At 43.6% G+C, this 27,279-nt stretch overlaps 5 protein-coding genes across 5 annotated transcripts; 4 read left to right on the top strand and 1 right to left on the bottom strand.

Moving 5' to 3' along the window:
- Positions 1–62: 62 nt before the first annotated feature.
- Positions 63–10,832, bottom strand: LOC131210282 (gustatory and odorant receptor 22). Its single transcript, XM_058203509.1, has 9 exons — positions 9,753–10,832; positions 9,429–9,574; positions 9,136–9,332; positions 8,745–8,906; positions 8,569–8,671; positions 1,449–1,675; positions 1,249–1,389; positions 894–1,183; positions 63–827 (listed from the first exon to the last, which is right to left on the bottom strand). The coding sequence occupies exons 1-6, from the start codon at positions 10,616–10,618 to the stop codon at positions 1,602–1,604; spliced, it is 1,548 nt and encodes a 515-aa protein (XP_058059492.1). The 5' UTR covers positions 10,619–10,832; the 3' UTR covers positions 63–827; positions 894–1,183; positions 1,249–1,389; positions 1,449–1,601.
- Positions 3,894–4,576, top strand: LOC131210286 (uncharacterized). The gene is made up of 3 exons (XM_058203512.1): positions 3,894–3,993; positions 4,059–4,095; positions 4,163–4,576. Exons 1-3 carry the CDS (start codon positions 3,939–3,941, stop codon positions 4,479–4,481), a joined length of 411 nt encoding a protein of 136 aa, XP_058059495.1. The 5' UTR covers positions 3,894–3,938; the 3' UTR covers positions 4,482–4,576.
- On the top strand, positions 4,733–6,170 carry LOC131210283 (thioredoxin-related transmembrane protein 2 homolog). Its single transcript, XM_058203510.1, has one exon. It carries the CDS (start codon positions 4,865–4,867, stop codon positions 5,687–5,689), a length of 825 nt encoding a protein of 274 aa, XP_058059493.1. The 5' UTR covers positions 4,733–4,864; the 3' UTR covers positions 5,690–6,170.
- On the top strand, positions 6,531–8,459 carry LOC131210284 (small ribosomal subunit protein uS17). The gene is made up of 4 exons (XM_058203511.1): positions 6,531–6,571; positions 7,015–7,131; positions 7,338–7,543; positions 8,224–8,459. The coding sequence occupies exons 1-4, from the start codon at positions 6,560–6,562 to the stop codon at positions 8,345–8,347; spliced, it is 459 nt and encodes a 152-aa protein (XP_058059494.1). The 5' UTR covers positions 6,531–6,559; the 3' UTR covers positions 8,348–8,459.
- A 603-nt stretch (positions 10,833–11,435) lies between the features above and the next one.
- LOC131207662 (potassium/sodium hyperpolarization-activated cyclic nucleotide-gated channel 2-like) lies at positions 11,436–14,620 on the top strand. Its single transcript, XM_058200285.1, has 8 exons — positions 11,436–11,723; positions 11,799–12,219; positions 13,100–13,292; positions 13,372–13,672; positions 13,748–13,942; positions 13,996–14,135; positions 14,212–14,355; positions 14,429–14,620. The coding sequence occupies exons 1-8, from the start codon at positions 11,597–11,599 to the stop codon at positions 14,618–14,620; spliced, it is 1,713 nt and encodes a 570-aa protein (XP_058056268.1). The 5' UTR covers positions 11,436–11,596.
- Positions 14,621–27,279: the final 12,659 nt, after the last annotated feature.

Here is a 27,279-nt window from a genome sequence, read left to right as displayed (position 1 = left end):
TCATTTATTTTTAAAATACATAATTATTTCGTTACCCGGCGACGAACGCACAATCGCCGGGTTTACAATATTATTGCTACATTACATTTAGAACATTATTAGTACGCATCTGCAGCACAAAATCCCACACGAGGCCCACGATCGCGAAGATGCTGAACTCCTGAATGACCGGCACAAACATTGGCAGGCCGCCCGTCAGGATGGTAATCTTGGTCAACATGTCAGCATCTTCGTGATCGACCACCTTTCCGGCTGAGGCCCTGCGCCACCCGAAACTTTACGTTGACGCTCTTGGTACGAGTACGAGTACGATTTCCAGCCCGACCAGTATCACCAGATATGGATAGGCTCCCTTCGACTGGAAGCTGACGGGTAAGGCCGAAAAAACACAATCCGAGAGACACCATGAGGATCCCGGGGACGGTGAGCACCGCACAGGAAGCGAGCATGAGCAGGGAACGGATGGCTTCGATTTTGCGCACCGAGAAGACGTTGCTGAAGAGCACACAGAACGCCATGCAACACCTCTTTCCAGTTGAACTCTCCTGGGTAGAACAGGTACATGATGGATTGCGGTGACGCTGGTGACGGTGGTACTTTCTCTGCCCGTTCACCGTTCTCAAGATCGGTCGCTGCCTCGGTTTCCGTCTGGTGCAGTGGATAGGCGCAGATTAGTTTCTGCCTCAACGATTCGATGAAGTAAGGATTGTTCTCTCGCAGGATACGTGAATCGGCCGGACACGCATCGCATAGTGCTTCACACCCGTATCGCGCAACGGTATACCGAACAACATTTCCGCCGTGGATACTTTGGGCTTTTGTAAATTCTACAATGGATAAAAGGCCATACAATTAGAAATGGACAAAAATATTAAAGCCTTTTCCTCACGCACATGATTGACGAAAATGGTGTTTAGCAGATTGTTGTCCTTGTTGAAGCATTGGATGTTTTGCTGCCAAGAGTTGGCCGATCACAGCACCAGCTCATGCGATGGGGCGAGCTAAGAAATCCTGGTACCTTTTGTCCTCATAATTACGAACGATCTCTACCAGTTTAAACACCTTGTAGAGGGGCCCCGGATCGGTCAACAGCAGGTCGCCCTCCCATGGGATCATACTCGTTCGCACAGTCGCAGCGCCCAGCCAATGTTGCGAATTCGAAGTCATCCAGCACTTGTCTAACCTGCAATGAAACGGATGCTCATTTCACAAAATACACAATCTGGCGTACGAAATTCATTTCTTCACTTCCTTGATAATATTTGCGCACCAAATGCTTAAAGATCGGGTCCAGTCACTGGTGGCCGGTGATGCATGTTTTGATGTTTGATCCTGGCGCTTGACGGCGTTGTTACCGGTTGTCGTATTGCTGATGGAAAACGTACGAATCTGAAATAAAACAAGACTTCAATCGGGTGCACAAAAGTACAATTGTTTAAACTTTTTACACGGCCCACGGCCCCACGGATCTTCGCCACCAACAAACTGCACGAAATGAACTATGCACTGACTCCCGTCGCAGCCTACTGCGTAAAATGTGTGACAGTAGTGCGCAAGCGCGAAAACCAACATGTACGATCGTTTCCCCGTTTCTTTCTATCTCATGTTCCATCTTCACTTGCAGCTTCCTCCTCGAAGAATTCATCGCACACTGGAATATCCGAGTCGTCGAATAGCACAAGTTCCGGTGATGTTGAATTTGTTGGCACTGCTGTTACGGCACGTAAACACAATAACATAAAGCATTATGTGTTACACAGAGTTTGCATTACAAATACGTGCTTATCTTCTTACCAGCAGCAGCAGTAGTAGATCCTCTCCACTCTTCCACAACCCTTTTCCTTTGGCGATAATACAATCCGCTTCTTTTAATTTTGTTAACATAACTCATTTTGAACGTCTGACTTCAAAGCGAAAATAATCACGAATGTAAACAAACCGCAGCTGTCAGCTAAATTTGCTATAAAATAAGCTTTCCCAGAACGGTGAGTGTGTGTGTGCGAGTGTGTGCGTTTGACGAACGGCGTTTCGTCAGCTGAGGAATGACAATAGTCCGCCCGACCGTCCACCAACGGATGGTCTCGTCACGCCGCTGACGACAATCATCCGTTTTAGCGTCCCGCGTCGTCAGCGCGCTGACGATACGAAAGCTCGTGGCTCCTTGGGTATATTCTACCTGAGGATGCAATTTTTTTACCAAGTTGTAAATTTTGTTTAACGCACCCATTCCTTTCTTTTTTAAAACTAATTTTTTACCATTGCGCCTTTCGTAGGTGCATTTATCTAAAAAAACAGGAGAAAAAAACTTATATGCTAGGAGACCGATAAATTTGTGTGCATCGAACTGCTCGTTGTATTGGTTATAGACTAAATTGGTTATAGCTAGCTTTTCTACTTCCTCCGCCGACGCCTTCATTCAGCTGTTCTAGCTGCTTTTCGTTAGTTACAGGCAATGATAGTACATGAGAATTTTCTGTATCTTGTATTGTTGGTGGCAAATTCAAATTGACATTTTCATTTTTTCGGCATTCGCATTGGGAGCATTTCGAACAAGTTGACTGTCGTTGAAGACGTTGAACAAGTTGCTGCAGTTGCACAATCATATTGGCTTGTTGCTGAATTACCTGCCGCTGATCAACCGGTTCAAAAACAACATCTCCCGAATCTACCGGTTCAAAACCAACTTCAACTTCATCAACAGCATGCGGTATAGAAACATCAACCATGTAATCTGAATTATGAAATTGGTCGAAATACCCTCGGGGTTTGTCATCATGATCAATAACCTAAAAGAAAGCGAAAATAATAATAATCAATAACCTTAATATAGCGAAAAACGATACGCGCTTAATTTATCTATTTCATTCTCATTTTAAATTCTCATATTCTCATATTCTTAAGTATTCGATAAGCAATAAGCCGCCGCAGCAGCAGTCGCGGCCGCAGCCTCGGCCTCCAGTCGCTGTTCTTCTCGCCACGCCAGCGTTGCGGCTCGGCAGGCTCGGGCAAAGCGCTGCCAGCACTCCGGGCTCCGCAGCATATTTTGCTTGTGCTGTTGTGCAAGGTTGTCTCCGCTATGTATCACGCAGACCCCCAATAACAATAATAGCAAATTGTGTAATTAATTACCTGTGATCTTTTCACAACATTTTTTCGTTGACGTTGGTTGTGGCTGTTCATTCTGTCTTGTTGTCTTCGTAAAGGGCGGTCCAAACGCTGCGATTTTCAATGCAATATCGCTTGAAGTGACATCTCCGGAGACGTCATAAATGTCACTGCCGCGGGTGGAAATCTGAAGACTCGACATGCAATTTGTGAACAAATTTCAAAACAGGGTCAGTCTGTCGGTTGACTTGTTGATGTTTTGTTTTGGCCTCTTATTTATATTTTGGACGCTTCGTCAACGTTCGCGAAAGTGTGTAACTGAATTTATAAAAATTTGCGAAAGTCTGCCATGTCTTTGGCAACTAAAAAATAAAAAATAGAGTGATCGGAATAAAAAGGCGGAGGCAAACGATGCCATTTAAAAGCAATTTCCTCGACACTGTAACCTCTTCGCACGTTCTTTTTTCGCTTTTTAACCGAAAAGCACAATGGTAAGGCAAACCAACACAGTGTTGCTTCCATGGCTGATTCCAACATGTCCAACCGACAGACTGACCCTGTTTTGAAATTTGTTCACAAATTGCATGTCGAGTCTTCAGATTTCCACCCGCGGCAGTGACATTTATGACGTCTCCGGAGATGTCACTTCAAGCGATATTGCATTGCCAGATCGCAGCGTGTAAACCGCCCTTTAGATTGGTTTCAAACTGTCACAAGACATTCGAAGCATTCAACGTTTGTTTGGCTTTGAATATCAACACGAATTTTGTTGGTGCGCAGCTTGCATAGTTTATGCTTTTGGCTAATTTCAATTGCGTTAATAAAACTCTTCTATGGACCAAATAGGATCTGTTAGACGCCGTTCTTCACTCTTCTCTTCTAATCAAGGTGAGCGTGGGAAATGAATTCTACCAACACCATTACTTTAATATGCTTTTTGCGAATCATTCCAGGTTTGGAGTTCAGTACGAACGATAATGAAAACATAAAGTGAGAACTTTGCGGATTGTGTAACAAAGTTCATTCTATAGAAAGTTCTTAAACGTGTCTCTTTCAGATATGAAAAACAGTTGCGTGCGGAAGTAAAAGATTGGACAGAATTGTTGCGCTCAAAGTGCAACGATCTAGTGCAAGCCAATTCTGCGGTGCGCATAGTCGATCAAACACTACTTTCCGAGGAACAGAAACGCTACCTAGCAGACGGACCGTCCATTGAAAAGTACATCAAAGAAGTCAAAGCATTCGATCGCACAATGGAAGCCTACATCGATCGAAAGAATATTCTGTTGGAGAAAAAGGCTTACATCGTTCAGGAAATTAGGGCTCTGGTTGAAATAGAGTTAAAGGATCGCATAAGCAATGAGGATGAGCAATGATTTTTATGAAGGTAAACAACAATATATACGAATAATCTAGTATTGATTCAATGAAAGAAATAAAATTAAAAGCCTACCCTCATCCAAATGGTTATTAACAACGACAACTGATGTGTATTTTGTGGCAATAGCAACGATTCTTAAAATCTAGTTTGGTTATTTTACATTGAGTGTTTGCATTGATTAGATCACATTCGGTGCAGACGTTTTTCACTTCAAAGCACGCACTCGTTTTGACAGTCGAAGAAGAAACCAAGAAAGGCAGCAAACGCAGGCTGATGGAATCGTGGATCGTGCAATTGCATTAATTAACATACTATTATCAATCATCATTCCCGCAAGCTTAACGTGCAGTGAATCGCAAGTGGATAAACGGTTGAAAAATGACCTTTACGAAAGATTTGGTGCTACTGCTGAAACCCTATTATTGGGTCAACATTCTCATGAGCATTTCTTACATAGTGGCTAAAAGAGCTCCGTTCATTTGCAACTATTTATGGACTTACCTGTTTCAGCAAGAAGACCAGTGCGAGCTAGATGGCCGCGAAACGGAAATTCTGTTCTTCCTGCTAATCGTGGTCATGATCCGGACGCGTAAAACGGGCAGTGTGACGATGATCAATTATCTCACCTCTAGTTTCATGTACACCAAAATAGCGAACCTCGGTCTGTGGTTCTACAACGATATTCGCCTGGGCTTGATTTATTTCGTGCTCTTCATCCTGGTCGCGCTGCTGCTACCAGAGCCCACGTACACTGGTCCTGAGAATGTGGTCTACTTCCGTACGGAGAACGGGTTAGAAGAAGAACTGGAAAAGGACAAGCGTGTTACTTGGCTGGTGACATTTTACACAGTGTGGAATCCGGCGTGCGTCAATTACGCTCCCATCTTCTCCGAACTATCGAACGAGTACTCGCTGCCAAATCTAAAGTTCGGCAAGCTGGATGTCGGCCGATTCCCTAAAATAGGCGAGAAGTATCACATATCCGACAGTTCCTTCAGCAAACAGCTTCCGACTATGATCCTGTTCCGACAGGGTAAGGAAGTGGCACGACGTCCGTTCGCAGACAGCAAAGGCAAGCTGGTGAAGTTCTTCTTTTCCGCCGACAATGTGAAGGTTGGGTTTGATCTGAACAACCTGTACAAGGAATGCCGCGAAAATCCAATTAAAGCCATCAAATCAATTGCAGAGAAAAAGAAAAATTAGGAATATCATGCATTTAAGTAGAGAAGCAGATGCTGCCTTGGTAACGAAATGCCATTTTTCAAATATTTTTACTGTAATTAGTATCGAGAGCTGATTAGGTATCTAATAATTTGCGAACTCGTTGAAGATAACTACGGTTAACTGTGCCGATATCGTACGCACATAGCGGCAGATGCTGTCCGATTGATTTTGTCACGTAAAAATGTCCTAGCAGAATCATTGTTTATAGTTTCATGTATTTTAAGCTGTATAATTTATGTTTGAAAATCAGTCGCACATTTGAAAGTACATGCTTTTAGAGTTGCAAATAAAGCGAACTATTATAGTTAATCTGAAAGACGACCATGAATGATCAGTTTCGTTTGTTAATTCTGTAGAGAAGTATGTGTACAAAACACACTCTTGTGAAGGCCTTTTTAAATTGTTGGGTATGGAGTAGGTGCAATTTTTTTGCGAAATGCCGTTCTGATCAGCACTTAAGTAAAAGCAGTTAATGTAATACATAAGTTGTTGAATATTAGGAAATGTTGATTAAATAAATAAATATTAATAGATACAAACAATAAATTTAAATCTGTACAATAATACTTTTACCGCTAGTTTATCGAACTCGTTCCGCAAAATACCTCGTCTGGAAATTGTTAACTTTTATTTGCTTAGATTGAACAATAAAACCAATATTAGATTGAATTTCATTTCATCTGACCCAAAACGTCGGGTGAAGCAAATCAAGTTGTTATACCAGTTCTATCAACCTTGCGGTTTTTCGTCTAATCGCTATTTCCGCGAAACTGACAGCTGACAGCCGACAGCCGTCAAAGTTTTCACTGACACGCTTCCTGTGCTTCGTCTCTCTTTCTCAACGCGAAGATGGCCGATCAGGTAGGTTTGTGTGAAGCTGTGCAAAATAATGTTGAATTTATTAGGGTAGTAGAAAAGCAAATGTTCCATTTATCGGTGGAACAATCTCGGATATCCGAGGACGCTGGGTGAACATAAAAAAACCGAGTTGTAACGTTGTTTATGCCCGAAATATGTAGCTGAATCCGCACGTGTATGTGGGATCCGTGAGTTAGAGATGTGCAAAGGGAGGCATAGCAATTCATTTATGTGTTTGCAAGACATTTTGCGCCTGATTTGATGAAAATATCATGACGGTCTGCTGATACAAACGTGAAGATTGTCAGATTAAAACCCAACTTATAAAAATCACTTCTGAATGTGCGCAGAAAATTGTGGTGGGCTTCCGGTGGATTGGCTTGACTGTTTTGTTTACGTGCATGGTTAGTAATGAATTAACCTCAAATCTGATTTGTCTTCCCCAGAATATCCGTGCGTTCCAAAAGCAGTTAGGTATTAACCTAAACCGCAAGGTGGTCAACAAGAAGAAGGGGCTGCGCATGCACCGCAGCATTGGCCTTGGATTCAAAACTCCCAAAGAGGTATGTATTTTGTACAATTCGTAAGGACTGAGAATGTCGGCTGTGTATGATGATACCCCTTTCACGATGGTCTTCCGATTCGCAACTGAGGATACCTTCTTTCTAAACCCAATTCAAAGCATCTGATGAGCACAGCATCAAATAAGATACACGAGATGTTTAATGAGATAAACGATATTTACTAAAAAAAAGTATCTATATTTTAGGCCATCGTCGGTACGTACATTGACAAGAAATGCCCTTTCACCGGTCACATCTCGATTCGTGGTCGCATCTTGACTGGCGTGGTGCGTAAGATGAAAATGCAGCGTACGATTGTCATCCGCCGTGACTATCTACACTTCATCCGAAAGTACGATCGTTTCGAGAAACGGCACAAAAACGTGAGCGTACACTTGTCGCCGTGCTTCCGGTGAGTTGCCCGTGTTTGATACAAATGCGTCCTTAGTGAATAACGGTACATGGAAGCAAGAGCACTTTGTGTCATTCCCGAACGTAAGAATGACGCCATTTAAATCTTGCAAAAGCGAACACTTTTTCGGAAGCGTACTATTCCCGGTGCAGTCAAGTGACGGCACCGATGCAAGTGGCTCCCACAGAATGTTTATGGTTTTTGTTATTCAATCTTTTATTCTTGATATATTTTAATATTTAAATGAATTACCTTACCTCCGCTGATAGAGCAGTCGCTTAAGCTCTTCGCTGTCAGCGCAGCTGGCCTGTGTTCGAATCCTGGGACCAGTTGTTACTCAACCAGGCATGGTTTCGATTCCCGATACCAGCGTGACAGAGGGGGTGGTTGGCGCGGTGCTATCAACCCCCGCCCGTAAAAACGAACAGTTGTAGAAAAAGCATCAGAGACTAATTCATTGTCTCTGGTGCAGGATAAGATCGCTCAGCGATTGTTTCCGTAGAAGAAGTTACCTTACCTAGGTGACAAACAGTAACATACTCACACAATGTTGGTATTAGTTTATTGATCATTAAGTTGATTATCTTAACTATCTCTTAAGCCACAATTTTGGTCTTGTTATATCAAAATCTTATGTTGGTTGCTAATATCTTATTTCGATGCGATTGTTTTTTCTATAGCGACGTTGAAGCCGGAGATATTGTGACCGTCGGTGAATGCAGACCGCTTTCGAAAACCGTGCGCTTCAATGTGCTTAAGGTGAGCAAGCTCGCTGGATCGAAGAAGAAGTTCAGCAAGTTTTAAACAACCTTATAAAGTAAGATGATACACTGGTGAGTGAACTTACCGAGCGCAATCACGCGATGTGTCACGTGGAGTTGGAGCAAAACAATAAAAACCGAATGAAAGAATTATAGCCGGAGGGGTGGTGTCCCGTCGTCCGTATGTTTGATTCTATAATTACCCTTTTCCAAAGACCTAGTTTGACCTCTCTGTTTGTTGCATTGCTTGTATTTTGGATAGATTTGCTTTCAGCGATGAGATAAATGCGTTCTTGGCGCTCTGCCGCAGTAGAGTCAGCTTAAATTGCATCAGGACCACTAAGTAAGTGGCCATAAAGGAAATGTTCTGAAATTGGTCAGAGAAAGGAGAAAGTGTGTATCTAAGTTTTCGGTTTTCCCTACCGCCCACGTTTATTTACCGACGTGATTAATCCTCGATTGATATTGGCGTAGCCATCGAGATTCATGGTTGGTGGATTTTTATCGATGGCGACTAGAAACATTTCCACCTCCTTCTGGGTCGCTTTGTCAACGGCCGTCAAATTAACATTCAGCAGACGTTCCTGAAAATTCAGTCCAACCTAACAGCGAAGGCCCATCACACGAAGTGCGGAAAAATGTAAAAAACGATGACAAAACAAAATTACACCTTTAGCGACGTACAATGCCTTACGAGGTGATCCGTTTGGTTACACCACTTCATTGGCGCAAATGAGGGTGGAGTAATTCGATTCCGAGTATCGTGATCGTAGCTTTTCCGAAAGAGGACAACACCCTTAAAACGACCACCTTAACGTAACCGGTACGTACCCTTTTCGAAGCGTGGTGGGCCTCGTTGCAGATGATGAACAACAAGCTCATACAATAGAAAACAATGACAAATAAACCGACTTCCTTATAGGTTGCTCCATGCTCGATAATTTCGCTCAGTGCGCCGTAGGTGGCGATAATTGTGGTGAAGAATATCACCAGGCAGTATATACCGTACATGTTCGAATAAGCTTTACCTGCATGAAAAAAAAAACAACGCATCTGAATGTTGGTAACAGGTCGCCAGCACGGGGTCCAGTCGAATTCGAGGGGTGTGTGGCTGTGTGTGATACCTAGCTGTTGCATCATGTGGCTTAAATCGACCCATAGATGACGGTACTCGGTCAACTTGGCCGCGGGACGCTGGGTGGTCAGGACGTCCGTTAACTCTTTGGCGAATGCCTTGCTTGCAGTACCGAAAGCGGTGCAATTGACAAACCTGTGAATGAATTTGTTTAGAAAATTGGAAACGTAGCCATGCGCATGCGTACAGCAATTGTTTAAAATGCAAATGCACCTCAATAGTATACCCCCAACTTTCACACGTTTTCTCAATAAAGCATCAACATAAGGAACATAATCGTACTGCGCAAGCTACCGGCACTTTCCTCCCTTACCAAAGACTGCAGAATCCATTTAGCATTGCTACAATGTGAAAATAGGCGAAGGTATGAGTGAATTGAAAATCCGGCTGCAGATAGTACTGCGATAGGATGATGATAAAGCTCAGTGTCCACGAGAAGATACACAACGCCCACGTGATGGGATAGAGCTTGGGGAAAACGATCGGCTTCCCCGTGACGATCAGATACTTGTACTGATAGTCCGTCCACATGTTCTTGAATTTGGCCACCTCCGATCCGTTGCGCCATGAAGCTACCGGTAGTAGAAAGTGAGGCACCAGGATTGACATAAAGATGATATTGTAGATGACTTCGTCAAATCGTTTGTCGCTTGTTGAGATGAACTTGTTGATACGCTCGTGGGCCACTACAAGCACAACGATAGTTTCGCAGGCGTAAATGAGGTATGCCCAAAGGAATGCCTTCGAGCACCAGGTGAAGGTGGTGCGCGGCATGTCCACGTTCGGCGGACTTCGCATGATCGGCATGACGCCCATAATTTGAAACAGCACCAGAAGGCTTTTGGTGGTATGGTAAAACGAATCATGCTTGTCCAGTAGATTCACATCCGTGTTGATTTTTCGTCTTCGTCCGTACAGGTGCGTCGGTGATTCGTTGTCCTGCGCCAACAGATCCGTTTGCTCCTTGATACGGCGTCTATCTTCTAGCTGCTGACGCTGGTTAGGATTCAGCACTTGCTGGCGGATCTCGTACTGAGCATCTTCCATCTGCGAGTGAATCATGGTGTGTCCGTTAGGGTCGTGTTCCACCCTCCGGCAATGATGAAACTTATCCGGGTGAAGAACAAAACTAGAGCAGTTCGTTTTTCTTCGCTTTATCTCCAAACAAACTAAGCACATTTATGGCCGTGGTTTCTTCGGCGTGTGTGCTCACTGCTTTACACAAGCAAAATCCGGAAAGGGCCAAAAATTTCCTCATCGGCCCTACTCGAGATAAGATTTAAAAAATTCGATGCACTGTATCGTGCTAGTAAGTGCACCTCCCTCGCGTTGGATGGGCTATTCCAGCACAAGCGAGAAGTGTTCTACACACGACGTTAATCGATGAATTGCGGTTGATTCAAACGGCGCCGTGCTGAAATGGGCACGAACAGAACAGTTTTTGTAATGACGGTCAAGAAACAATAAACTGCAACGGCAAGGCGACATCGACATTTTTATAGCGCTGGGAAGCGGCGTGGAACTGTAATTAAAAGAGTATTACGATCGATGTTTGCTTTCTATCCATAATGCATTACGACATGCTGCTGCCTGGAACCGTCTCTGACGCCAGGGTCGTGAGGTTCTAATGTCCGTTGCTGTTAACTGCCTTCCAGTGTGTTCTTACAATGCATATTGGCCTTATTTTAGTTTACTTCATCTGCATTGACACATAAGCTTTTCGCCTTATGGATTTTAATTGATGTGCCGGATAAACCAGAGATTTAAAATGATGTTTTGATAATCATATTGTGAAGGGGGTAGTTGGCCATGGCCATGGCCATGTTTGCGATGTGGTTTGTTATGGCTTTGTTATCGACGATTTCAACCTAATTTTGTGAACTAAGGGACCATGTGCGATATATTTTGAGAAGCATGTAGTGGTATTTGAATTTCGTAAACTAAAAAGTTGAACTTTAAGTGAAATTCATTTTGATATAACCAATTGTGATCTGTTTTGTGGCAATAGGATATAAATTAATACACGAGGATACACGATTTCCAAAGAGGTTATTTCTTATCAAAGACGGCTCTGTGTCTGCAAAGAGTAAAACAGCGAAGCTCTCTAGAGCATAGTTTGTAGTTGAGAATAGATCGTTGAATGCGCTCTGCGCAAAAATGGATCAGTACAGCAGAGTGTCTGCTTTTATTTTTCCTGAAAACATTACCATGGATCCGCTCATTCCTACGACGACGATGGCAGGTAACTCGACAACGTTCGAAGTGCCTGTTTGGTTGAAAAGCGGTAGGTAACGTAAATTTTTTGTAACAAGCCTCTCAATAACATATTGAATTTCCAATCTCTCATGATCAGATGAAGATGATGATGATCACGTGTTGACGGAACGTATCTCCAACCGAACAGGGCTCAATTTCCGGCTGCGTCGTTCATTCTTAATTGACCGCCGACATCCAAGCACGGCGTTGCACTTTCGTTCCAATCATCTGTACCAACAGGAATTGGCGCGCCATGTTCGGAGTGACTACTGGTACATCATTCACCCGTTTAGCATATTCCGGTTCTACTGGGATATCGCTCTAATTGTTTACTACTACGCCATCGCCTTCCTGATCCCGTTCCTGGCTTGCTTCACGACACTGGCGAAGGTTCAAAGGGGAGAGTATGTGCTTACGGTTATTTTGAATATGATCGCCACGATGGACTTTGTTCTTCGTGCCTTCACAGGATATCAGGTGCAACACAGCGGCATTGTTGAGTTGCACCATGGTAAAATTTTGCTGTAAGTATGACTATATATGAGTGTAAAATGTCGGTGTCGGATCCACCAACACAAATTGAAGTTGTGTCCCAGCCGTGCGAAGATACGGCCGACACTGGTGCTCTCGCCTGGCACCCGATGACCTGCACCGAAGTCGAAACCTTCTTTCTTTCGAGAAATCGCTTGAACAGATCAAGCAACTCAAGGCGTCAGACGAACAGGCTAGTCTTCAGAGAATTCCTAGTACCTGAACGTGGACATCCGAGATGCCAATCTTCCTTTGGAATTGTTCCGTCGGAGCGATGCAACCCGTAGGGTATATGGTCAATCTCCGAAGGGAATTCTTCCCAAGGCACAAGCTAGTTCCAGTTGAAGAGGAGAAAAGCAACTCGACTCGATTCGTTTAAGAACTAATATGCAAGTGATTTATTCATACAATTTGATGTCTTATATACTAAATTTTCGGTACATCGCATCTCGCTAGAACCTTACTCTTTGAACCTGTCCCTTACTTGCAGTCCCGTCCCTTACTTGGAGTTTCAAGATAAGCAATACGGGTGCAATCAGTCCGTTGGTCCTTCTATGCTATTCTGATCCTACGCTTCTAAAAATAGGCATCCATACGTTCTTATCTTATTGCTCGCGACCCTTTCCTCGCGCTTCTAATTGCTTAGGACGCGTTATGTCTTCGAAATTCCGTTTCGTGGGAAATGTAAACAACGCGACTTGTCCTATGCTCGTTCGGATTACGAGTTTCCTGGCGGGAGGTATGTTGCATCATGTAAACATTGCTTCCTCCTCTGCTCCTTCTGGTTTGAGCCATAATCTACTCCTCGCGTTCTCAACAATGAGCTTCAGTTTATGATTGTTCTTTTAATTTAAATTATCTATTGCTATAAAGGAAATATTTAAAGATCGATATGATAATTGATGTGTTTGTGATGCTACCGGTAACATTGCTGGTTGCGCTATATTACGAAGAAAAACGGGACGCTGTTGAGGAAATGGTGGTGAATAACACAGTATATGCTATCATTTTGTTGAAACTCATTTCTTTCCGCCACATTTGGGGCTATCTTGTAAACGTCTTTAAGGTAATCGACTGATTTTATACTTCTACTTCCGTCTGCAACTCGCCATGTTCATTAGCTTTTTTCTGTTTCATTACATCAGCGTGGCAAAGTCGATCTGTTGAACTATTACTTCTTGCGCACCGTGTTAATGTCGTTGGTTATTGTCCATTGGTGCGTCTGTATATACCGAATCACTATTTTTGAATGGGACGCCAACTTTGCATCCGAGAACCTCTCATATCTCGATGCGCTCTATCAATACACGGCCTGCTTGTATTCGGTCTCCTGGTTCATGTTCGCGTACAGCTTCGTGGACCGGGAAGTACCGTCCGATAGCCGTTCGAAGTTACTCAGCTCGGCTTGTATCATGATAGGATACATATTTAAAATTTTCATCTTCTGTAAGTGACACCTTTTCGTAGCCTTCTTGACGAAACACCCCATTTGCTTATTGCTTTATGTTCGATGTATTCCAGTGCAAATTATAAAGCTGGTCGAAATCATGAGTTCAATGGATAGGAAGTACGCCGAAGTGACCAACCAACTACAAACGTTTGTTCGAACGAAACAATTCCACACAGCCGATATGAAACAACGTTTGCTGCATTATTATGCTAAGCGTTTCGAGCATTGCTTTTTCCAGGAGGACATCATAATGGAGAGTTTATCAGGTAACTGTTTGAAGAGAAGCCAATTTTTGGGTTAATGAATATAGTATTTACAGATACTTTGAAGAAGCGAATTGCTGACTACAGCGCTACCAGGTTTTTAGAGACGGTAAAAATTTTCGATGGAATAACCACCGAAGTACTTCTGCCGCTGGTGGGAAAAATGAACAAAGAAATATACATGCCAGACGATATGGTAGGTGTAACGCAAACAAAATTAAAACCAATACTTAACAAATTAATAACGATCCGAACACAAAATACCCTTGAAGATCGTCAAAGCCGGTTCGTTTGGTGATCGAATGTATTTCATCATTTTGGGCACGGTCGCCGTATACACTCACAGTCGCAAAGAAATTTGCCATTTATCGGATGGCGATAATTTCGGCGAGGTGTCGATGTTCACGAGGAAGAAGGTGAGTACATATGATTAAGGTTTACTGGTTCAATTAACTTGTAGCGATGCCGGCGGCTTCAACTCTCTTCTAGCGGCTCGTCAGTGTGTTTGCGGTCGAGTTCACACAAGTGTACATGTTGGAAAGAAAAGCGTTCAAGGAAATGTTCTCCGTCGAGCACGTTTTGTATCAGCGCCTGCATGAAATGGCTAACGAGCGCATGCAGCTTACGCTGTTGCTGGAGGAGCAGCACAAGAATCATCTGCTAAAGATGGACACAGTTTAGTTTCGATCAAGATAATGCTTTTTTCCACCCTGACCAGGACGAGTCGGCGGAATGGTTGTGTCGGCCGTCAGTGATGTTGTACATTTTCGCTCCAGGTGTGAATATTCGATGAGTGAAATTGATAATATTTTTGGCACCTCCCGCAAGCTCACATGCACGAACTTGCCGGTAAACATGAATGCTGCAGAAAGTCAGTGTCTTGACGGAAGAGTGAAATTAGTTTGTATGATGATTATCTGAATTATGGGGCAATCCGATATGATCGTAACTGATTTTTTTCTGCCAGAAATAACCAAAATCCAACCAAAGTCCCCCGAATTCAAAATTTAATAGATGTTTACATAGGCCAAAGAGGAAAAAAAGCTACTTGAAAACATTCAGTAGTTTTTGTTAGTTGAATTGTTTGTTAACCTTTGGGAATCTTTGATAGAAAATAGTTTTTTTGACAGTAAGGATATAAAACACAAAAACTGCCCCTGTTGCAAAACAAAGTTTACTGTCCGCAAAGCCTTGAAATGCTTTTTTCAGTGCTCAATTAATAGCTTGGACTGAACCTTGACCACCGTGAGCACATCAATGGGAAACACATTTTAACTACATTTGAGAAAGAGCACTTCCGCTTCAATAGACCATTTCAAACAGCAAGTCAGGAAGGAAGATTTAGGTTTATCACCTATTGTATGAGTTTTTCGACCTGACTGAAGTATTGAACATTGAAATCGCTAACTCAAACTGCCCGTAACCTTCTGCTTGGTAATGGTTTGAGAGGTTTTTCTTTGGAGTTATTGTTGTAGTTATTATCATTTGAGAGATTTTGAGCTTGAAGCTTCTTTCATCTGTTTGGCGCATTTCATTTCCTTGGCGTACAAACGCGCGTTCCACTGTTCCGCGACGCGTCCATCGAAAGGCGTGAGATAACAAAGCGTATTTGGACAGCAAAGTATTTTACAATTCTGAGAAGAACATCAATTCTTAACGGACGAGGCTTTTCTTCGTGTGGGGCAGAGAGAGGGAGATAAGTGGGGCAGAGTAGGGAAATACTTGGGGCTGTCGACGGATTTCTTTCTTCGATTTACAATTTACGATACGAAGCTGGTACGAATTTAGTGTCTTTTGTATCAACATGTATCGGCTGGATGTATGAATAAGATTGACTAACGTACCGCAAGCGTTGTTGGGCTTGTGAAGTAAGATGTCCCGAGCTTTGCAATATCGCTGTTGTAACGCCGACTACAGTTTCGTACCGCGCCGCACTATGGGAAAAGGGGGTCATAAACCGATTTTAAAATTTCAAAAAGTGCGGAATTAAAGTATTTTTTCCTAAAATAGATAAGTCAGGTATGAGCGATCCGATTTTTAATCTTCCATGTTGCATAGGTTTCGAGAATTCATATGTCAAAGTTGAAAGAGTGATCCACGCCAACTTTTATCAGTTACTTTAACGCGATCGTTTGTAAAGTTCTGCAACATTTTACATTTTTATCGGGAATAACGACAAAATATGGCTTTTCTACTTGTTAATGTAGCAAAATTATGGTATTACAATTAAACGTCTATGAAGTCTATCTCAATAACGGATGCTGAATTCGGATGCTAATCAGTACTTGTTTCGAAATGGGTAATGGGTATGGGCACAAACGCAATGGGTAAAGCTCCTCGATAATTTTCTTTCTTTTTTGCACTCCTAAGGCATTAGATTTTTTATCAGAAATCCGATATTTGCAGACGATGATGCATTCACACATTTTAGTGTCATGCAGATTGCAGAGCTCAGGCTAAGATTTCGAAGAAAGGTTATTTATTATACTTGATTCAATGTTAAATTTAATCAAAACGCATGCAAACAAAACGAAAACGTTGAGAAAAGTCCGTAGATTCTGCCTAAACACAATATGTCCGGCTGTTCCATACAAATTCCCCATAGTGCGTCTTCTGCCGCGCTCTCGGATGCAACGCGGACACAGTAACGGCGTGCGGGAAGAGTTCCGCTTCCCAAAGACTCGCCGACCATGGCACCATGCTTGGCGGCATTTAGTTAGGTTCGAAATTTCGTAACGTGCGGATGCGCGCGGTCGCGGCGTCAAAACTTTCAGTCGTCAACGGTCCGCGTGGAAGACACAATCACAACACACCGGATGGTTTAAAGAGTTACAGAATTGTTTTCGGGCCCGATTCGAGGATAATGTGTGGGTTCTCTTCTTTTGGATGTTTGGCTTCTTCGAAATGTGTCACGAGCGTGTCGAATGCTGGAGCAAGTGTTAAGAGTGTAGTTTTATGTTTGAAAAAGAACAACAGGACAACTGAGGGCTCGAAAATATTTATACGCGCAGAGATAAGCGGTGCCGGTGCGTACGCGCGCGTGGATTGGGAATATGTTTTTGTTTGCGATTTTCGCGGCGCCCCGCGGCATGCATCATTTGGCATCGCGCAAGCAATCTGTTTTATTACCTCGCCTTGAGTTTCGGGAGCCGGGAGCTCTGGACCGCCGATTGTGCGTGACTAGACGATGTGGAGTGGCCGACAAACGAGGTTTCAGCTGTGTCATAAAAGCTGTGTGTGTGGAGCAGTTGCTCTTGTCGCAGGCACACCAACCTTTCTTCCGCGTTATCCTGATCGGTTGTCCATGAGTTCCTAAGAGCCGAACCGCTCATCCATGTGTCCACAATTAATCACAGTCAATTAATTTGGTGAATAATATCGTAAACGGCGTGTTGCCAAGTGAGCCCGTGTCTAGGCGTCACGCCCCCTTTCGAGCCACTGGGCGATCGATTGTCTATTGTCGGGGAACTGTTTCATTACTGTTTTGTTATTTTTTACATGCTGCAGCCCACCAGTGCAGCATTGCGGCGGGTCTGGGCCCTCGGCAAGCTTCGGACTATCGCGCAGTATGCGCTTCTATTGCGCCCATAAACCATGGCTGCCACGGCTGTGTCGTTAGCGTACCGCGACGAGCACCACGCGGGTTTTTATGTTCGGTAACGCATCATCGCATTGCCAAAATAGAGCATATTACGACAGTTAGAGCAATCATAATCGCCCATGAATCTCCGATCGACATGCCCCAATCACTAGGTGCAGAACGGCGGAAGCGATGGGAATGTAGGCCAGCTGCGTTTGAATCAACGGCTAACCTATCGACGCATGAAGAAGGTGTGCCGCGCGCTGCAGTTCGTAGCTCCTGGTGGGAATCGAAGGGGTTACCGAATCAGCGGTAAGCTGGTGACCCATTTGCCCCCAGAACAGCACCAGGTGGATTGTCGGTCATCGTCAGTAACCAATCCAGAAGTCAGACGGCTGTTGATCAAAGTGGCGCCCAAAATCGAAATTCGATCACGCCAAGATCGACACGTCGAAACAGTGCTCCAACGTAGTTTTATGCTCATTTTGAAGGGCAAGAGGCTGCTTAACTCGCATAGACTGCCGGTGTTAACGTTCCGAAAATTCGATTGGTGGAATGAAATTAGAAAAGTTTTTGTGTCGTGCGCTCCGGTATTTTGGCGTTTAAATTTAATTTTATTTCAATTTATTTGCACAAGTACACACGGTGTACGAGGAACAATCAGCTTTACATTATTGGCAGCCAACACGATGCGGAACACGGAACAACCGAAGAGTGGTGCCGGAAATTTAATATATTTCAAATTGGTTCGTTGATGCGTTGTCCGACTGACGATAGTCCTCGGACTGGCCGAGAGTGTTTGAAGTGCACGAAACACGAGACGTGGCGATAGGCGAAAACTTTTCACCAGAATATTCATCGGAACAGGATTTACGGACAAGCCATAGCCTTGAATGGTGCTTAAACTTAATTTCATACGAAAAAGTGGTTAGTTTGGTGGGTGCAGCGAAACAGATTTAAAGTTCATGTTTTGCACAAGACGTTCAGAAATTGCATCATGCTGTTAAGGTAAGCCGTTATCCGTTTCTATAAACACGTTTTAAAGCCGAATTAAAGACTTAAACATTAATAATTCAGAACGTGGCACTATTTATGGTGTGTTTCATAATTGCAATGTATTTTCTTGTTCCTTTTTTATTTGCTAGCATATTGGGTTGTGGCTCATTACCGATTAACATTACCATTTTGGGACGTTTAGTAGGTTCGGGGCAGCATACAGTAGAATTTCCTTTTTCCCGCCCCAAACGACTTCTAGGGCCGTGTGTGAACCGACAGTTTTGCGACCAGCTGTGCTCGAATTTCAATTATTCGCGGTTGCTAATATGGGTGTGATATTTCATTTTCCGCGCCGCTTTCGTGGGCTTGCACAAATTACGGCCCGGGAAGGTTCGTGGCAATACCGTAATCGCTTTTGCAATGAAATCTGCTTTCAATTAAATTACCGCTCCGGGGTTCACAATCGCCCTTTTTCTGCCCAGCGGCCTCAAGTCCACGCGGACCTAAAAGGTAGAACTACTGCTGATTGAAGCTCCAAGCCAGTAGTACACACAGTAGCTCCCTGCTGTTCTCGCCAGATTGGAGGCTTTAGTGTGTGGCGATTAAATAACGCCCTCATCTGGTGGCTCGGCTCGAACTTGGACTCGTGGTCCTTGTTTAATTATGAAGTGGCGGATTAATGTTGAAAAATGTTTAATCAGAACACATTTGCAGACAGATGTGGCTGCTAGGTTCGTTTCTGTTTACCGAAATGCAATTTGCATCGTAATAGCAAACAAATGCTTTATTTTTTGTGAGAGAGACACTTATCACCGTACTGTTAATTATCGACAAATTATTTGCCATGGTGATATGAAGTGTTTACTACATGGTGCTAGTAATTAAAACAGTGGGAACAATAACATACGAGAATACTTCATCAGTGCTAATTCCAAATGGAACTTTCAAGAAGGTTTTGTAGTACAGTGAAGTCAATCCTGAGTGGAACATGAATGTTAGAAAAGGCAAAGACGTACCAGCAGCAACTTAAAGTTTTGCACTTAATTTGAGGTACTGTTAAAATAAGTTATTTTTCCTTATCTCAATCGTATTTCTTGACCCAATCAAATTGTTTCGTAATGTTCCTTTTTAAGCTTTTTTTTATTTCTAATTAATTTGAAACAAAAGCATCAGCATTATTTCTGTGCAACGATATTGCCCATCGATACTAGATGATTCGCAGATCACAATGGGCGATCGAATAAAATGAACGATGTTGCTATCTGTTGAGGGGTGCCCTTGTCGGATATATGTTCAACTGCCACGAACAAATCTGAAGCGGCATTGGTAGAACGTGGCATTCTAACATTCACTTCCGGGCAGCAATAGATGGACAAGAGCCAGGACCAAAATCAAATATGTCTTGCCCTTGCCGATGCTGGTAATCATAAAGGCAGCAGATAAGCTGCAAAATGCGCTTTTCTTATTGGCATCCCAAAAGCTGACCACCGTTCTCTGTGCGAATTTGGCAAAGCTGTTAGCGAGGAAAAATGGTCGGCAGAGTTGCTTAACCCTTTTCGAAGCGCACCCTTTTTCACGTGCGTCCTTTTCGCTATTTTCGCTATCAATCGGGGGCATTTTCCGGTGGCCCCAGTATTAGGCTTAGTGGCTCGGTAATAGTGTAGGGCTCGCGAGCAGAGCATTTCCAACAGTTTGATGAACCGAAAAAGAAAATTTCACTCGCCCCAAAGGCACAACGAAGTCTGCTGAGTGTACAGCGCCATTAAACGTAATAGGTTTCGAACGTGAGATAAAATCTTACTTCTTTATTGATTTTCATCCATCGGCTCCTCAAGGGCGAATGACGGGACAGGGCGAAGAACGTTCCATCATCTTCACAACGACTTCTCCTTTCTTCACGAAAGGGCTGCTATTTTCCCATTGCCTTTCGACACGTTCACGAAACCTCCGTGCAACGAAGATCCCGAGCAGCCGATGTGTCGATGTTTTATCGGGATTGGTTACTATAAACCCCATACATTTCTCCGAGAGAAACACCAAATGAATCAAACCAATTCGTCGTCGGTGTGAACCGTGGTGTTGACTAACATGGTTGCTCTTCAAAATTTAGTGATAAAAGAAAAAAATCACACTCCACCATAAACCTAGTTGACCCTAAGCGAGGCTGTGGCCTTTAACGGAGGACAGAATCAATTAAAAAGTAATAATAATCATACACAATAAAACAAGCAGAGCATAAATCACCGAACGAAAGTGCGATGGACAAAACCTACCCGAAGGAATCGGGAGGTCGACCACATCGCAGCTGGGGTTGAGTAGTGGGTGATGGGGCATAATACGACAGCATGGTTACATATCAGCAGCCCGCTCGTGACACGATTGTGGCGACCCTCAGGGTGATAAGAAAGGGGTAAATTTAATTACCTCAATAACTGACTTTGGACCACCTCTCCAACTGTCGCTTGTTCGGTGTTCCCGTCAGTAGAATCCTCCTAAGTGGAGACGTACGGTGCTAGACGATTTATTTTATGCCAGACTCCGGGAGCCGTGTGACACTTGGTTCGTGGCGGCAATATGAAGAATATGTGTTCATTTCGTGATTTAAATTGCTGTTTATTGTTTAATACAATTACGCTGAGGGTAGAATTGTTTAATACAATTATACTCATTCGATGGAAGTTACATCCAGTTTGAAAGATGTTTGTTGCCATAAGAAACAATTGTTCACCGGTGGCATAATGATCGTTGATTTAATAGAGCTTCCTTGGGCAGAGTGTGAGGAGATCTCTAATTAGATGTGTCCCAATTAGATTGCCGGCAGAAAGCCAGCATCGTGTGTGAAACTATGTGGTCACGTTTAGCGGTGATTAAAAATTACCTAGACTTCATCATTTGCCATTTGCCGCATTTGAACGAAAAGATAAACTATTTAAGGCCCCGAACAGCTGCTAGGGCTTTTGGAATGGTTTACGTCTTGTCGTGCCCATAACCTGATGGTTCAATGAAGGTTTATGGTGTGGTCATAAATTCCAAATCGCTTCCAGCAGCTGCCATAGTGCATATCACCAAGTTCCAGAAAAGCAATGACTTCATTTCAATTTCAATCTTTTTTGTGTGTCTGAATCCTGTTATTTGACGAATTTGCTGTATTTTTTAACTTAGATGACAGAGTCGTATTTATGAATTTGTTGTTGGTTGCATTCATTATTGCATTTAAGACAGTTTTGTTTACAATTTTTGGCGGCCATTTGAAAACTAAGAATGTTTGACTTTAAAAGTTTAACAAAACTAATCCAGACGTGTCACGTAACTTTCGCTCTGGCAAAGCACGTATTTGATTTTTTGCCTGCTGTAAAATCTGCATAAGTTGCCAAATTTTGAAGCCAATGCAGGAACAACTTCAAATTAAATCGAATGAATTAATTCAAATATCAAATCTACATTTATATTATAAATCTTTTGTTTATAGCATGAAACTGAAAAGCAATAACTTGATATATTATGTACATCGGGCGGAATGTTGCAGCACTGTTTCATTTCATCTGCCTAAAGTGAAATTGTGAATATTGTTTTTGTTTTTTACATAAACATTTAACCCGAATGATATTGATATTAGCAGCAGCTCTCAGTTCTGCTCAGATCTTACTGACATTAAGTTAATTTTACGATATTTATTGGCATATTAGAAAATCTAACTAGGCTAAAAAAATTGTCCTTTCCTCTGCTGCTTTGTCATAATTTTGACAAATAAAATATCGAAGGAATTTCCTAAATAAAACAGGAGCAACGCAACAAGTCGGTTAAGCCAAATGTTTCCATTCAATAAGGAGTTTGCTATCATCTAGGCATCTCATTTATGACACAAAGTGTTTTTGGTTTAAAAAGATTTGCCCGGTTTTTTTGTGATTGTTGGTAATTTGAGAAATAGAAATGACCACACGGTCACGATATAGTTCTGCTGATAACATCGTTCACACTTCGGGTGCTAATGCTTGATAACGAATAATTCGGAAGCAATCATGTGCCGAAGCCCTGTGCTTTCTCTTGTTGCCGCCCTCCAGTGTGACGGTTGCATGATGTAGAATTAATTGTTTCTTGGCAGTGTAATCATGGTGATTACCAAGTGATGCTTGAAGATGTTGTGGATTGCGTGCTCATTGTCACAACCGATATCAACGCCGTATGATGGGCGTTCGGGAGCGAGAAGAAATTCATTATGTAACGTGCTCAATGGATAAGGACGAGGAAAGTTCGTACAGCAAAGCAAATGCCGTTGGTACGATATGTTGGCATCTGCTTCCGGAGCAGCCCGGCCCCTTGTACTTTAAAAGCCGAAAAGTTAAACTATTTCGTCATGCCGTGCTGGCTCACAATATGCAAGCGGAGATTACACGAAACTCCGAACAGATTGCTAAAACGTGCGCCGTGAATGAAATCACAGTGCCATAGTGCAGCAACACTACTCTCTCTCTCTCGCCGTAGCAACGGTCTACAGAGGGAGGCCAAGGATGTCAGGAATGGGCATCCATCTAAAATCCGACAGTTTGACGGATGTTTAATTGTTGTTCCGGGATGACTCCGTCCGAGCGGCTTTCGTAATCCCCTGCAGACATCACGGCAACCGGGCTGGGCTGAGAACATTTCGGGATGCCGGGATCCAGGGGTTTGTAGCGAGAAGCTTTACTCTGCCTTCGTCGTGAGCCTTGGATTCGTTGGCCGGATAGAGTGCCGGTGAGTGAGAATATCGGTCAACCGACACCATTATCGTTTAGAATCCGGATTGCTTTAAAAATGTTTAGAATCGCCGAGAAATCGCCAGACAGTGCCGGCCGCATTCGTAAATTCGAGCAGTTTTGCATAGCTTTTTTCCGAGTCGAGCGGTGAAATTGATTGGAAAATGTAACGACCCGTGATTGATTGAGCTGCCAGGTGAGGCGAGAAAAGGTGGAAAATCTCTTCAGAAACCGCCATCGGGCAACTGTTGTAACAGGTCCAGGTTGTAGCAGCTGCCAAAAGGCTGCGGACTCGAAATGCGTCTGTCATTATTATTTAAATAGGCGGCTTTTCAACTTGGAACGTGTTCGGTTAGCGGACTTAACGAGCAACGAATAATAAGAAACAAAATACTTCCTTTCCTTGACGAAGTGTGTTCCGTATCGTTTCCGTTCCGGTAGCGAGCGAAAAGATGATTTACGATTCGCGCGAGACCGCCCTTCGAAGGAAACCGGCGTGATTTGCGCCGGGGGCCATGGCTTAGGAATGCTTTTAAGGAAAATCTTTTCAGCGCAAGATGGTTTACCGTGTGTGTTTGTGGCTGGATGATTTATCATTCACATTGTTGAAATTCTATTGATTTTGTTCAAAAATTTGAGTAAAAACTAAAAAAGCACTCGTCCAATGATGGTTCGTCCGATTGGCCCCGCTAGGCTATCAATCGCGAACAGGGTCCGAGCAGAAGCATTTCTTGTCCACATGATTCATCAGGAGATAACACGGGGCACGTGCTATGTAATTCAAAAAAGTTAATGCTTGAGAATGAAAAATAAAATTTACAATTCAAATTGTCCATAAATTGTTGGCAGGTCGCCGTGGCAAACATCGTCGCGAAGGGTTAAGGCCCCCCTATGGTTACTCTTCGCCTTCGGCAAGTTGATGCGGAGAGTGCTTTTGTTTTCGATTGCATTCATGAAAGTCTCTTTTCATGTTGCAATCCAGCAACAATTTGAAAACTCTTTCCCGCGTCTGACTGTGGTAGGTTCGGGCTTAATAACAAAGGCAGAACAAGTAGTTGCCCCCAACCGCACTGAACCGAGAACGCAAACGCCGCACATAAGAGCAGAACACTCCAGACTTCCCGGAATACTCGTCTTTTGGGGCGGCTATTAAGTGGACGTTCCGTTGCGTCACTCTCGATGTGACATTTTACTATCCATGCGATGCACTTGTTGGGTGAAGTGCATTGGAGTACTTTCCACTGGAGGCTTGGTGAGCTGGTTTGATTCGAAGTGTAGAAGGACCCATTATGATGTGGTCCCGTATTCTTATTGCGTTCTATTTGGTGATGAAATGTACGTAGGTGCTGGTAACTGTTTCGTACGAGATTATCCGAGACAGAAGGGACGGGCGAGATACATGATATCAGGAACTGTCCGTGGTAGCAGCTTTCCGCGCCTGCATTGGTTTATAATCGGTTCCTAAATCGCTCCTTGGAAAGTGGGTCCACACTCAGCGAGATAAACAAACAAATAAATCTTACACTTCTTGTGTGTTATCCGATTCATCTAGCGATAGCGATGGAAGACTAATGACGGGCATTTGGAAACTTTGGTTTGGACACTTCGAATGGGTCGTGTTTTCGGTATTTGAAGGCAACTTGAATCCAATTTTTTCCTTTTTCGAAACATTATTCAGCGCTAATATTAAATTATTAGGAAAGGAAAGATTAACAAAAAATTGAATTATTATTTGCGAAGGGATTGCCAACATTGGCCACCATTACAACCATTGGTACTGGGTGACTTCGGTCAATGAAAGCATTTTTTCGATACGCATAAAAACGTTCGAATCTATTCTCCTTGCCGGCTAGTTAAAGAGTAGCGGAACAAAACACGAAAATCAGCCTTACCACAAGCTGCTCGAAAATAAATTTCTATTTAAGCTTAAGAGAGTGATTGTAACATTTTGCCGCCGGATATTTATTTACGCCGTCGTCCAACGAAATGCGTACATTAATTTTTGAATCGAAACCAGCTTTTTCGGTTTCCAGTGAGAGCCGGTCAACGCAATGGTCAGTGGCGTTCGGGCTTAAAGCACTGTGCACTGCGCTGGACCGGAAAGGTATCCGTGTTGGATGCACGGATGATTGGACGAGGGACTTGAGTAAATGTTATTTCCGTTTCACCTTCGGGGTTACGCATGACCATTTCCGAGTTCTCCATGTAGCCGTAGGGGACGTCGGCACAGTTGTTCGCACGAAGACACCATTCGCACTCAAACGCGATGCGGAACGTTATGATTTCGTGTTGTGCTGCGGCAGCCACGCGCAATCTGTCCGTCGGTTTGGGATATTTAAAGAGGTTTTTAAAGGGCATTTTTTGAATTTACATTACACATGTTTCATGAGTTGATTTGTGTGAGCTGGAAATGTACCGTGGGGAGCCATAAGAGAATTAATTTATATTTTCTGTGTGGTTGACTTACATTTGGCTATGTTGTTTGGGATGTCTATTAGATTTGATTCTTGTAGGAAACCCCTTTTAAATCATTAACTTAATGAAATCCTCCGTTCAGTTAATCGTTTCTTACGATGTCACAGCCTTCCAAGGGCGAGTCCGGCGGGAAACTCACTTTCTGCCAGTTTGTTTAAACGGCTTGTTTATTTGTTGATTCCATATTGTTTTTCGATTCACTTTATTTGTCACCCGGTTTAGTGTTGACGAAGAGAGAAAGAGAGAGAAAGAGAGCGAGGGACCTAGTGAGAGAGAGAGAGAGAGAGAGAGAGAGGGAGGTAAGAAATTGAAAAACGTTGGAGCTTAGAGCAAGAGCTAAAGGGGGTCGCAGTCCGAGAAAGAACTTGGACTAAGGCACGGGCCATTCCACGGGCATGGGCGAACCATGTGCAACCGTCGGGCGGTAAAAAGCATCGTCAGCCACGTGCCAGCGGGATCCACGTGGAATCAACAGTCCTATTGATTGACCTTCATCGCCTTGCCCCGCTGCCTGGCGGACGAGTGCCGAAGAGTGCGTATTGACAAGCATCACTTTTCAAGATGTTTACCTTCTTATGTTCAGTTGCACCGCCTTCACCTCGATTGCCACCGCCTAGAACAGTGCGCACTAACGGTTGCTCCGGAGGTCGGACCTCCGTGTCTCGTCGGGTCGTACTTGTTGTGCGCACCGACAATGGGCGGCTGAGTAAGGGTGAACGATGTTGGCGATGAATTCAATGATGATGATGATGATTATTATTATCCTCCCTATTATTCTTACCATTATTGCTGTGACAAGTGAACCGTGCCGCGACAGGGTGGGACACTAGGAAAAGGTGAAAGCATTCCGCCGTAGGTTGAGCAACGCACTGCCACATTGCGTGCGTCTGGCGAGGCATAGCTCTGCCCTGATTGGGTTTCATCGCTGCCTCTTGTACCTGACGCGTACGCCAGATAGAGGCGATTGATGCAAGGACACACTCGCACGACCTGAAGTGAGCGGACTGGGTCCTGCCGGAATCGCCTGTTACTTACGCCACTACGCCAGTTGCTGGGCAGAGGAATGATGGCGATGTTTCACCGGTTCACCCTGGTCGCTGCCGGCGCCGGACCACATATAATGATGCCAGGAGTGAGGCGATTGATGAACCGGCTTTTCCGGGTTGAATGGTGCAGAAATGTTGAGGATTCATAGCTCGTAAGAGTTTCGGCGATTCGGGCAGCATTGTGCGTGCGCCGGAAACCACAGTTTCGGGTCCTGAGTTCAGAGTGCGCAACGTTGGCGATATGTGGTAGCGAACCTCGGTCTCGGATAAATGTTTCAGTCGTACGGTTTGGAGTAATTGGGTATGAAGTGAATAATTACCTCACATCCGCATGATTGGGCCGCAATGCGGGCGTGTCTGGGGGCCCCAGCCTCGAAGGATGCATTCGGCAATGGGCGAATGCTGTCCACTGGGAAATGGAACTTAGTCCTACAATAATAATTTGTGAATGTGTATTTGAATTATATTCAGTGAGCTGGAAACTTGTTTCTGGTATTATTTTATGAATCG

This window comes from Anopheles bellator, chromosome 2, assembly GCF_943735745.2.
Source record: "Anopheles bellator chromosome 2, idAnoBellAS_SP24_06.2, whole genome shotgun sequence".
Classification (NCBI taxonomy): domain Eukaryota; kingdom Metazoa; phylum Arthropoda; class Insecta; order Diptera; family Culicidae; genus Anopheles; species Anopheles bellator.
The sequence above is the reverse complement of the archived record's forward strand: the minus strand, read 5'-3'. Positions and strand labels throughout refer to the sequence as shown.